Source organism: Asterias amurensis, chromosome 7, assembly GCF_032118995.1.
Source record: "Asterias amurensis chromosome 7, ASM3211899v1".
Classification (NCBI taxonomy): domain Eukaryota; kingdom Metazoa; phylum Echinodermata; class Asteroidea; order Forcipulatida; family Asteriidae; genus Asterias; species Asterias amurensis.
Window position 1 is genome coordinate 1,494,353 of NC_092654.1, and position 13,707 is coordinate 1,508,059.

The window sequence follows — 13,707 nt, forward strand, 5'->3', positions numbered from 1 at the left end:
TAAAACGTTGATTTCACGTCCGATTTCCTACAATTTGCCCACCATGACTTCAACTACGTACCCAAAACACCACCCTTTCGCAAAATTTGGTCAAGAGTTAAACAATTTACAGCTGAAAACATCCAGCCCGGGAGCCACGAATAAAAAATGGCTCTCTAAACAAGCTAAAGACAGAATTAAGAACTCTTAAGACATTGGTACTAATTGACAAGGGGAAGAATCATTGTAGATACGAACAGCTAAACTCTAATAATTTGTCATCGAAGTGAAGTGTACTAGTATGTTCGAAAATTGGGATTCAGTAAATATAAACTCTAGTTGTACATAAAACTCCAGTTACAATCCCTCTTAAAGGCAGTGGACACTATATTGGGAATTACCCAAAATAATTTTTAGCATATAACCTTACTTGGTAACGAGTAATGGGGAGAGGTTGATAGTATAAAACATTGTGAGAAACGACTCCCTCTGAAGTGACAACGTTTACGAGAATGAAGTAATTTTCCACGAATTTGATTTCGAGACCTCGGATTTGGAATTTGAGGTCTCTAAATCAACCATCTAAACGCACACAACTTCATGTGACAAGGTTTTTTTCTCTAATTATTATCTCGCAACTTTGACGACCAATTGAGCTCAAATTTCCACAGGTTTGTTATTTTATGCGTATGTTGAGATACACCAAGTTACCAATAGTGTCCAATGTCTTTAAAGGGTATAGAAGCATTTTTATTTAGATAATTTCCAGAAATCAATATAGATACATCTCTTGTTTGAGTACGGAGTGCTAAACTCTAATAATTTATTATCGAAATGAAAATGTACTTGTATAAATTTGAAAATTGGAACTAATTAAATATAGACTCTAATTGTACATTAAATAACCAATGAAAATCCCTCTTAAAGGGTGGAAGCATATAAGTTAAGATAATTGCCAGAAATCTGGAGCGAGTTTGTCCTGCAGTGCAGGAAGATTACTCCTAAAAGTATACCGCAGTAGTCTGAAAGGCAGTGGACACTTATTGGTAATTATTCAAAATAATTAAAAACCTTACTTGGTAGCGAGTAATGGCTCCCTGTGAAGTAAAACGTAGTTTTCGAGAAAGAAGTAATTTTCCACGAATTTGATTTCGAGACCTCAGATTTAGAATTTGAGGTCCCGAAATCAAGCATCTGAAAGCCCATCACCCCCACAACTTCGTATGATTAGTTTTTTTCTTCTTCATAGTTAGCTTGCAACTTCTACAACCAATTGAGCTCAAAATTTCACATAAATTATTTGTTATTTTATGCTTTTGTGGAGATACACCAAGTGAGAAGACTGGTCTTAGATAATTTAACTCGGATCCAAATGTTGGCCCATAAAAATAATGATGTCTGTTGTTTGTTATAACCAAAGTACTTTGAATCGAAAAGTTTGTCAAAACATGCATTATAAAATAAACTGCTGTCATGGCCATAATACCATTGATTTTCAGAGTCATTATAATATATACCAAACGCATACCTTCCCTTTTACACAAGATAGCAAACTCGCATTACATGAGTTGAAATATTCATCGAGAATATTTTTGACAAATCTTTTTATAAAAAGCACGTCTTTTGCATTTGTTTGCGTTTGTAGACGCAAACTTGACCTTGTACTATAAACAATTAATTGTCCTTTTAGTTGTGATTGTTTTCTTTTTCTGATGATTTAGCTTGTTATTGGAATTTTTACACACAACTTGAAAAAGGAATACAGTAGACCTAAAGCTTCTCGGATCCAAACTTTGGGCCATTAAAACTTATATCTGTTTTTATAACAACACTACTTTGAAGAGAACAGTTTGTCAGAAAATATGCATTAAAATAAACTACACAGGCACTGTTGCCATTTAATTATTTCCATTTTCCTTGTTGTTCTTTATGCAACTAGACAAAATAAAATACCATTACACCTATAATAAATGAAATAATAATTAGTGAACAAATGATATATATTGTTTGATATTTTGCTGTGGTAAAGTTTGAGTATTTTCAAAATTATTAATTGTGCTGTTTTTTATATCCGAGGAAGAGTCACCGAAGAGGGGTTAAAATAAGTTGACATGTAAACATAAAAACTAAGACGCAGTGAACACAAACAAGCATGAGTTTTGTTTTTTTATTTTTTTTACGGGATCACCTACTTTGATGTTAAAGGCAGTGGACACTATTGGTAATTACTCAAAATAATTATTAGCGTAAAACCCAGCTTGGTGACGAGTAATGGGGAGAGGTTGATGGTATAAAACATTGTGAGAAATGGCTCCCACTGAAGTGCCATAGTTTTCAAGAAAGAAGTAATTTTCCACGAATTTGATTTCGAGACCTCAAGTTTAGAACTTGAGGTCTCGAAATCAACTATCTACACGCACACAACTTCGTGTGACAAGGGTATTTTTCTTTAATTATCATCTCACAAGTTCGATGACCGATTGAGCTCAAATTTTCACAGGTTTGTTATTTTATGCATTTGTGGAGATACATCAACTGTGAAGTAGTCTTTGACAATTACCAATAGTGTCCACTGCCTTTAAGCAATAAAACAATGATTTATATTGTTGTGACATAAATAGTTGTTTTTAACAAAACATTTTGCAATAATCGTTTTCATGGAAAAGTAAACAAGTAAACAGACCTAATTCCCAAAGAACACAAATTCTACCCAGCAAGTATTACCGATCAAACCGTAGTATCAACCCTACAGATAAGCTTATTTAACAAGATATGTTCATGTATTTCCTAAATCCATGAACATTTTTGTTATTTTATGAGGTAATAAAATAATATGATATTTGTATGGGTGGTCTTTTTATTATATGAATATTATATTGTTGTTACATCATCCCAAATCTCGGCTCGACACAGCTCTCTGTTGTGTATTAAACTTATCAACGGAAAACAATTAATTTAGCAACGCAATTGTTCATAAAACAGTAGGGGAAAACTATCGGTCATAACGCAAGATAATTGTTTACTTTATCTTGTTTATCAAATTGTTTATCAAATTGTGATATTCCCCTATGCTAAAATCAAGTGATGCGTAAAGCCATTTTTGTTAGTAGTGTGTATAAACAGCACACAGAGGGGGGAGGTGTACTAACTGCACCAGCCAACCCGTGCACTCGCCGGATGCAAGTTCTCTACCGTGCGTGCAGTCGGATCGTCTCACATTTTTGGCGAATATTTTACCGTTTGTGACAGTGAAAATCGACTATTTTTTAAAGGTACATTGCTTGTTTTGGTTCCATCCATTAGAAAGATGAGATCAAAAAGCCATTCGGGAGTTTTGATGTGACGAATTTGTGGATCTTTGTTTTGGAAGTTCATGCTTGGGATGTCGCCTTTATGAATGCTGGCTTTGCATTGCATTCATTCATCACTCACACACAGTAGGCCTTTACGAATGGACAGTTCATTTAAAGGTCTAAAATTGTGGCGACTCACGCACAGTTTCTGTCTTTGTAGTGTAAGTTCCGTGTTAACAAGGAGGTTTAAATCCGGTGTGACTGTGGAGAAAATATCAGAGAGTCATGTCAGAGAATTTGGGAAATTCTGGCTTTTGGATTCGAGTAAATTAGCCGAGTCAAACAAATTGTTCTGTTTGCATCTTTTGGCAGCTGGACGGCCAGGAAAAGTCCCGAAGCGCGTTGGGTTTTTAAATCAACTTTGCTCGGAGAAAAGCTTTTCCCTTCGTCGTAATCTTCACCGGATTGCCGAGATTAATAACCAGTTCATCTTTGTTGTTTACAGGTCTGATTTCTTCGGGTTTCGGATGTCAAAATGAATGGGGTGGACCATGAAGCTCAACAACAGCATGTTGTTTCTACCGGTGGTCGTCGGGCAAATGTTGCTGCTGCTGCCGCCGCGGTTGCTGTAGTCTCGACCGCTGCAGTCGAACCCGCCGTGGTGAATTCCCCAGATTGTGATCAAAAGGCAACAACATCGGGAAAGTGGACCAATAAAATGTATAAGACGAGTGCCAAAAGGTATAAACCCCAGACAGACTAAAAAAACCTGTAACTAAGTGAGGATAAAGTGTGTGTTTTTGTGAGGCGGTTTTGAGGCCGATGGTCGTGCGATCGATGTCTAATCATTGAATAGCAAGACATTGACATGCCACGAAATGTAAAGTCCGCTTTGCAGCTCCCGTTACTGTGTTCTAGCTCATTTGCATATAAGCTAAAAACCATTCCCTCTCGAAAACGGTCCAGAACTGAGCGACCAGACATGCCCTATTTGATAGATTTTACCGAGATCTTTCTACTGGTGTGAATATTTTCTCCATGTTGGGTTGGAAAATCGAGAAATTATTCCTGGAAGTTAAGCCTCATAGGGCCAATGGTTAAGTGATCGGCCATGTTTTTAATGCAGTTCCATTGTGCCACTCAATATGCTGTGTACAAATATTGGAGATTGAGTCAAATTTTTTACATTTTATCGAGTTTCCCCCTCAAAGTGGACAGTCTATGATTTATTTTTTTGAAACAATGTTTGTTTTGTTCCTTTTGTTTAGGATTCAGAAAGAGTTGACCGAAATCATGTTGGACCCTCCTCCAAATTGCAGGTAAACAAAAATACAAATTTCACTGTGTTGTTTTTTAGTTTTAGTTTTTAATCAATATGATCGACAAATAAACAAATATTGTCCCATCGTACCCAAGTTAACAATATTTTAACGGAATTTAGGTAGCCTTTTTGTGTTTCGACGTAATTTATGTTATTTACCAAGTGACCAAACATGTCTTTGTGCTTGGATCTAACATTTGTCTAGTTATGAAAAGATTTCCTTTTTTTGCTGTTGCTTTTTTCTGTGTTTCAAATTGTCAGATTTACAATTGAATTATTTATAAATGCATACTTATGCATTTATAATTTGATTGAGTACAGCTAATTATTCAACCAGGCATGGTTTAACGATGTTGGCTTTGTCTAATCATGACTAATTACTGTCAAACTTGTAATGATATTTCACATTATAACCATAAAAGCATAATCGTAAGGTACCATTTTGGTAAGTTATAAATGATTTTTTGGTCCGACATTAATATTGAAAAAAAGAGAGGAAATTTCTTAGTAAGTAATCCAAACTAGGAATACATTCAAGTTATTTGCTTGAAATTATACTTCGTTCTTCTCCACGTCAATTTGTATATACAATCCATAGTTTTCATTATGAATGTTACAAAAAAATGCATAGTTTTTTGGCCAAATATATGATTTTCATGCTTGTTGTAACTTCATCTGTGTGTACACAGACACAAATTGCTTTTTAGTAAAAGCTGTGCTCGGGATTTAGCCCGGGAGCAACGTGGACACTAATTAAGACTTTAAAACGAGTTTCTAACAAATCATTTTCCAACACATAATCCCACAAGTGTAATTAATTTTCCGCAACTATTATTATTTCATTGTAATTAAACCTTTATGCGTATATTTTGCTGGCAAGCGGCCCAATGTCATAAAGCTATTATACAGCAAATTTCTTTGCTAAGCAAAAATATGTGCGGCATGAGTCGTACTCATGTAATTTTTCCCTGGTGGCCTGTTTCTGATAAGCAAGATTTATTTGTAAACAAATATTTGAAAAAGTTTATTTGAAAAAGTGTCCGCTAAGCTTCAATAGGTTCTAAGCCTGAAAATGTTTGAAGGACAAAAATGTGTTTCTGACAGGGGTGTCTTTTTTGACAGACATACGTACCTGCCAGAAAAAAAGTCTGTTATATACATTTGATTACTAAAAACACACTTTGGTTTTGCATTGCTACAGTGTAAAAGACCATTGTCATGGCCAATCAAATAAAACCCAACGCTTGACACTTGACCCCTGACCCTCTCAAGGTCATCCCTTGAGATTTTGAAGGACAGCTGATATGAAATTTTGAGCAGGTTAAATGATTATTTGGGTTGTTCTGTTTTGTTCTGTTTTGAAAGCCTCTAGTTAAAGTACGATAAGGCATCAGTTTTTGTTAAAGTCCTACAATTTGGTCTTTGTTTAGGTAATTATTACCAAGGGCAATGTGTATAATTGTTGTGAAAGTACATGTTTTGACGCTTGACGGGTTTTATTCATTGTGTTACAAAGTCCACATGGGTGCCGTAACAAGTACATACAGCGTGTTATGTTACAGCATTGTTCAAGGTTTTCTGCTTTGTTGATATAATGAGTTAGGTTGAAATGTATCACAGGAAATCTGGTTGTTCATTCAGTCAGAATTCACTGACCATTATTGACGACAACTATTGACAACTGTCGAAGGGCACCGTAAAATGATATCAAATATTTAATGTGCAAATGTACACGTATGCATACAACATTGATTGATGTATAAATCAATCAATATAATATCTGTATAAATTGTGTACATTTATTGTACAGTTGTGATGTATGTTAGTTCAGCCAATATTTTCTCGTTTCACTTTCAGTCCTTAAAAAAAATCATTGAGCAAGAAAATTTCCCTTGAAGTTGTTGACATGGGGGAAATCCACAAAACCATTTGGCTTTAGCTCAAAATTCATAATGGACTGGAACTTTTTTTCACACTACTGAAATCAATTACACAGTTGTTATCATATTCAATTCAAATACGAGACTGCTTGACTTTCCCATTTGTAATTCCGCTAGCCCAGGGGCTAAAATCACTTGCTTTGGACCTGTGGTCCAGTTTACAATTCCAGCCCTGTGATCAGTGTGCAATTTTTCCCACACAGAATTCATTTTCTCATTTTAACCGAGTTACATTTATATGTGCATAGTAATAACAGGTTTTTTGCTTATATTCTGTTATTTTTTGACCAGGCCTTTTTTTGAAGTGTTTGAGGCAGTGCAAGATGCCATGCTATTATTATTGTTCTGGGACTGTTGGATTTCGTCTAGCAATTTTGCATAGCAAAGTATTTGGACTGAACATGCACGCTGAATGCTTGGGTAGCAAAATGATGATTTTTTGTTAGTAGCTGTACTGCGCAAGGGATATCGTTGTTGGTTATGAAATTGTGATAGCAGATGTTATTGGAAAGTGTAAAGACGTTGGATCAAGGAATTAGATTTGGGGTAAAATTCCGCAAGGCTGCATGGCTTGTAGCTCACAAATGTTTACTGGGCAAGAATTTATTTTGCAAGACCAGAATCTAACTGAGAAAGAACTTTCTGCAATGTTATTGTTTTTAAAGGCCCCATTTAGTTAAAAATGTTAAGGGTCTATGATTATTTTGAAAATACATGAATAGGATGGAATATGGATTTTAAACGATATTTGATGCAGATGTAGACATTTAGATGGCTCCATACATGTAGTTGTCAATATGAAATAACGGTTCTTAAAAATTGCTTAAAGTCTTTTCTTTAGGCACTGGATAGGATTGTGTCATATTGTCTAGAAAGTCTTATCTCCCGTATAGGATACTTTTATCTAATTCTGAGAATTGTGCTGGCTGGTATTTAATAAGGAAAATCTGTTATGTTCGATGACCAAGGAAAGGGTATTATAATTGTTGTTTAAATTCTATGTACATGCGCTATGATTTTACAGTCTATCGTGATCACTTTTGTCGCTTTTAAATCCATCATACTGAGTAGGGTTGAGGAGTATTCAAAAATAAAACGCACTTCAATAACTTCAGTCACTTGAAGTTTTTGAAGAAGGTTTTTCCAAGCACTTCCATTACAGTCGTAGAGTACCTGTGTATGATGTACATGGAAGTAATGATAGAAGCTTTGAATGGTGGGACTAAAAATAAAAGCAACTGAGGAAGTAAGGATTAACGATTTACGTGTGGGCACAATCGTCTGTAAATCTCTTTTGGAGTGTTTGTTGGCTCTGGAAAGATTTGTTGATTATGGCAAGCCTGTATGCTTCGTTTTTGAAAGGGGCAAGGGCAGCAAGGCATTTTCTCTTTGGTAAAGGGCAACCTAATGAGGAAATTCTAAATTTCTACTCGGAGCATTTCAGGGGCACCAAGGCAATGACAAGGGGGCATGGAGGCAATCACCTTCAATGCCTCCATGAAGTATCAGGCCTGCATGCCTTTTGATAATAAATAATGAGAACTGTAATTATAAAACGGCAACGCCAAAGGATACAAGGCGCTGAAGAGAAAATTTAAACAAGACAGTACAAAGAAGCTTTCGGCCAGCTACAGCTAGGGTTTTTTGGTTATTGTACTCGCTGTTCAACACACACACACACTTCTCTGTCTGCGTGTCATAATATTGGTTTCTTGATCTTAACATCTGTCCCAGATTATGCGGGGATTGTGGCTGCTGGGAATTTGGCAACAAGATTATTCCATCTTTCAGGGGAGCGGAACTCTCCATTCGATGCACTGAGTGCAATACCTGTTTTGTCATTTTAAAAATAGCGGATGATTTTAGTGGATGATTTTTGGCTGTATCTTGGCTTTACTGCAGGGCCCAATTTCGTGGCTCTGTTTACCGTACAAGCAAAGAATCCAAGCTTTTTTAGGAAATTCCGTGCTTATGTTAAGCATATTTCATGGGTTAGCAGGGAACGTGCATGATCCATGTTTCTAGGCATTCTTTGCTTGCAGCTAGCGCAGACATTTGGTGCTTTAGTAGAGAATGGTGATGGTAAGCGCAGAATTTGGTGGTAAGCAAAGCCATGAAATTGGGCCCTGGACCCCACAGAGCTGCTTTTAAAGCAGAAAATATTGCTTGCACATATTTTTCTGCTACGCAAAAATATGCAGGATTCCAGTCAAAGATTTGTATACATGTGCAACATTGTACTTTGGCTAGTGACCTTATTCTGGTAAGCATAATTTAATTGTGCTCAGCTACTTTTTGTGCTGAAGCAGGTATTAAACTGGGCCCAGGCCTCTTATGGTACCTTTTGCCTCATTGACCGAATTAAACTATACACTCATTTATCTAATAAGTACTTTGTACCATCTGTGTATGTTAATACACGTATACAGATGCTCATGGCAGGATTAAAGGAACACGTTGCCTTGGATCGGACGAGTTGGTCAAAACAAAAGCGTTTGTAACCGTTTTTTATAAAATGCATATGGTTGGAAAAATGTTTTTAAAGTAGAATACAATGATCCACACAAGTTTGCCTCCAAATTGCGTGGTTTTCCTTCTACTGTGCGAACTAACATGGTCGGCCATTTATGGGAGTCAAAATTTTGACCCCCCATAAATGGCCGACGTATTAGTCGACGAGGTAAAAGGAAAACCACGCAATTTCGAGGCAAATTTGTGTAGATCATTGTATTCTACTTTTATAACATCTTTCTACCCATATGCATTTTATAAAAAACGGTTACAAACGCTTTTCAAAGACCAACTCGACCGATCCAAGGCAACGTGTTCCTTTAAATTGAAGAGCAGCAATGTATGAATGACAATTTGTGGTGTTGCTAAATAAAGGGTTGTGCTGTCTGCGCCGTAACTGTGTAGTATACAATTTCCTTCCTCCATTGATGTGTACATGTACGTTGGTGTTCATGTAGTGCAAGTCTATGGCACTTCTGGAGAGGGCATCGTTTGAGGTGTCCGTTTTGGAGGTTGGTGGTCAAAATTGCAGACCGTATACTTCATTTGTTAAATGGGCAAGGGGTTCTCCTCGGTAAAGGGCACTTCAGGAATGGACATGTAGATTCTCTACTGGAATATTTCAAGGGGCACCAAGGCGATGACCATGGGCTTTCATGTGCTGTGCGTTGTCCAAAAGACACCCAGAACCCCCCGTCTGGGCGTCTGGTTACCTACCACAGTGTCCCTGTTACCATAGAGTGAGGAACCTGGGTATGCCGTTACGTATTAAGCGATTGAACACTCAGGCCTGATACTCCACGGGGCAACAGCTGGGCAATTGCCTCCATGCCCCTTGGTCATTGCCTTGGTGTCCTTTGCAGGCCTGATACTCCACGAAGGCAGAAGGGACAATTGCCTCCATGCCCCTTGGTTATTGTCTTGGTGTCCCCTTAAGGCCTGATACTCCACGAAGGCAACAGGGGCAATTGCCTCCATGCCCCTTGGACATTGCATTGGTGTCCCTTGTAATGTTGCCATGTTCCAGTCAATAAGATTCACCTTAAAATAAACTTCTACTTATGAAGTAGTTTGTTATACTTGGCAGCTTGCTATATATGAATTTTTGCCCTGAACTTCATACATAGCGATTGGCTGCATATTGTGCCACAGCACCTTTTCAACCATTGCATGGTGCTATGCAAAAGGAGTAGATCTCATAATTTGAACGTAGTCCCACATACCTTGCAGGAAAATACTGTGTAAAAAGTGCCATGAGCGTCACTGAGTGACGGATATGCTCGCTGTAAGAGGCCACTATTATTATAATATGCATGCGACAACCGCGACAGGTGTTGGAAATGAGCAATGCCTGTTTTGTAAACATTACTTACCCGATTGTGCTACATTATACAAAACAATATACCTGCCTACATGTAGGTTTACCATAATACATTTCTTATTAATATTAGGAACCAACTGTCTAGTTACAACTGTCACATGTGTGCGAATGTTGCCCTTTGTAATTTTCCTCTGACAAGTGACTAGTAGAAACCGTGTCATGATGGAATGCACATGTTTGCATCCGTATGGTGCTAGTGGCTTTTTCATAAAAACAATATCGATCTCTTCCCTCGCAGGTTCACATTTATTGGGTGAAGAGAAGCAATTATAGTAGTAGAGCATCTTGCTCAAGGACACAAGTGTCACGACCAGGGTTCGAACCCACACTCCAATGACTTAACCACCAGAACTTGAATTCTGTGCTCTTAACCACTCGACCACGACACCCTAGTAACCTCAAAACCGAAGAAAGATTAGCAGCTGAGGTGCTTTTCCAAACACACCTTTTATGCTCTACCTTACTAGAGCCTTTAAGTTCAGTTTAATGAGGGGCGAATGATATATACAAAGGAAATAAAATATATACCCTAATTAGCCTGTCAGTAAAGATTGACAAAAACAATTTACCGTCGGGCCGATTCACAGATGACTAAAACAACTACAGTGTGATCCAAACCTCCTCAACAGGATGCAGAAATCAGGCTGTCATAAAACTGAGGGATTTAATCGCTGCTCATTTATAGAATGTGGAATTTGTTTTGCTCTTGGCAGTCTCTTCTGTATTCTTGCTGAGGAGTAGCTAATTAATCGTCTTAATAATGCATTAGATTAAATAATTGAAGGTTGCATTTGCATGTCAGACTTCATCATTCGGTCAGAGCTGTTGATGTATGGTGTGTTGTTGTTAACAATGGTCTATAATGCAGCTCGTTATCAAATCTCCTCGGAGAATGTTCGGTATATATGGAAGTGTCGTGGCCGAGCACCGAATTCAAACTCTGGTGTTTCTGATCAGCAGAGTGTGGGTTCGGATCCCCAGTCGTGACACTAGTGTCCTTAAAGCAAGACACTTAACCATTGCTTTGTCCTTTGGATGGGACGTAAAGCTGTTGGTTCCATGTGTGGTTTAATGCATGTAAAAGAACCCAGTGCACTTAGCAAAAAGAGAAGGGGTTCGCCCCGGTGTTCCTGGCTGCGGCTGCTGTATGCGCCGTCACACCTTGTAAACCCATAAGGTGCTAAATAATTGGGTCTCAAAATTCATCACTGCAATTAAGGCCTACCTATCTTTCTGAAAGTTTGTATTTCTACTCAGCGCCTTGAGTACCTTGTTTGTATACGTGCGCTATATAAGACTTCGATATTATTATATTGAACTGCTCCATTTTGGTGGAGGTTGGAGGTACTCAGGCCTGATATTTCACGGGGGCAACCAAGGCGACAAAGTGCCCTTGCCCTTTAAAAAATGAATCATACAGGCCTGGGTACTACTATAAGTGTTCTAGATTCCCTTCGTCTTAGATGTTTCGGCACAATGTGTATATTTACCAAAATATACAGGTCCCCATTTCTTAAAGCAGCTTAGCAGATATATATCTGCTAACAATGTTTTAGTCAAGTTTTTGTTATTTTTAAGGGTGTCCAATTATGCTGAAAATTTCAAAACTGGGTGTCCAAATTGCTCATTTACAGTAAATGACAAAAGGAAACAGCGTGTCCAAATTCAAAACCGGGTATCAAAAAGACACCCAGACATTCCTTTGGCTAACACTATGACAAAGAACAATTGATTACAGCGGATTTTGAACCAGCATGCCAGTGCCCTGCCAACTGAGCCACATGTATCTACCGTACCCCTATTGTTGGCAGTCTCCCTATTCAGTCACATTTTTGACATAATTTTACTGCTTTCTAACGGGGGCATTTTAGAGGAAACATTTTTGCAGCGTGCTTACACTATGCACCGATACTGTCTTTGTACATGCAGGCCTTTACATAAGAATGGCACAATTTTTCCGGGGGTCATAACCAAAATATGGCCCTACCTCTAATGATTTATACAAAGGTTCACACCGACACTATCAGTAAGTGATTCCGTTTATTATTGAACACTCAGATGGTGACTGCAGAGGAAGCCAGGTTTTCCCTCATGAATATTCAGAAGGTGTTAATTGAATCATTTTCTCTAATGGGGGAATCCCTGGCCATGTGCCCATTTTTCATTTTCCTTCCTGGCAACAACTCACTCGGGTCCAATTTCATAGAGCTGCTTTTTAAAATATTGCTTAATAATTTTCTGCTAGGTACATGTAGAGATAAGCAGAATACCGGTCACAGATGGTGGTATGTGGTTTTGGCTGGTTACCAAATTCTAGTAAGCTAGTTGTGGCTAGCTGCTGGTTGTGTTTAAACAGCTCTATGACTAGTTTTAATCAATTCATTCTGAATTGTAGGCTACATATACTTACAATGAAGTGTGTTCGGTAGCTCTCTGCTGCTTAGTAGAGATTTAAGAAGGTTACCAGTAGTTACCAGTCACATACATATGGTACATGTAATATGGTGTTTTGGCTGGTAACCAAACTCTAGTAAGCTAGTTGTGGCTAGCTGCTTGTTGTGGTTAGCTGCTTGTTGTGGTTAAGCAGCTCTTTGAAACTAGTTTTGATCAATTCATTCTGAAATGTAGGACATGTACACGTACAATGTAGTGTGTTTGTTAGATCTCTGCTGCTTAGTAGAGATTTAAGTAGGTTACCAGTCACATATGGTAGATGTGATATGGTGTTTTGGCTGGTAACCAAATTCTATTAAGCTAGTTGTGCCTAGCTGCTTGTTGCGTTTAAGTAGCTCTATGGAACTGTGGCCTGGGGCCAATTTCATAAAACATGTAAGCAGCTGTTTTGTGCTTACAGTAAGCTCACGAGTGACGTAACAATGCAAATCCATAGTGAAAGTGCATGCGCGCCTAAAAATGTTCTGCTTACTTGAAAAATCATGGTGAAATACGTTTATGATTAGGCACATTTTCTTCTACAGTAAGCACAAAAATTTGCTTACGGGTAAACAGCTGTATGAAACTGGGCCCTGGGTTTGATCAATTCATTGAATGAACAAATGTAACATGTAGCGGGTGTTCTTTCCTGTTTATCATACATGTACATTATGTACTTTCAGATGTGTGTATCATGAACTAATGTGGTTAGTTGCTCATGCCCCAAGGGTTTCCTGATTGAGCACCGCGGATAGTCTCATTTGGGCACGGAGATTCAAATGGGAATTTAAAACGAACGAGTAAACATCCCAATTTGGATAATGCCAGACAACAATGAGTTTGTAATCT

At 37.9% G+C, this 13,707-nt stretch overlaps 1 protein-coding gene across 2 annotated transcripts in view; it reads left to right on the top strand.

Annotated features, from left to right (window-relative positions):
- The first annotated feature begins 3,142 nt into the window (after positions 1-3,142).
- Positions 3,143-13,707, top strand: part of LOC139939527 (ubiquitin-conjugating enzyme E2 E1-like) — a 47,461-nt gene continuing 36,896 nt past the window's right edge. Inside the window, exons 1-3 of one of the 2 annotated variants that reach the window (XM_071935523.1) lie at positions 3,143-3,251; positions 3,778-4,013; positions 4,541-4,591. In XM_071935523.1, coding sequence (XP_071791624.1) covers positions 3,808-4,013; positions 4,541-4,591 — 257 coding nt within the window. In that variant the 5' untranslated portion in view covers positions 3,143-3,251; positions 3,778-3,807. Of the gene's footprint in view, positions 3,252-3,323; positions 3,494-3,777; positions 4,014-4,540; positions 4,592-13,707 lie in introns of those variants that run through there. The other variant, XM_071935524.1, reaches the window with a different exon arrangement.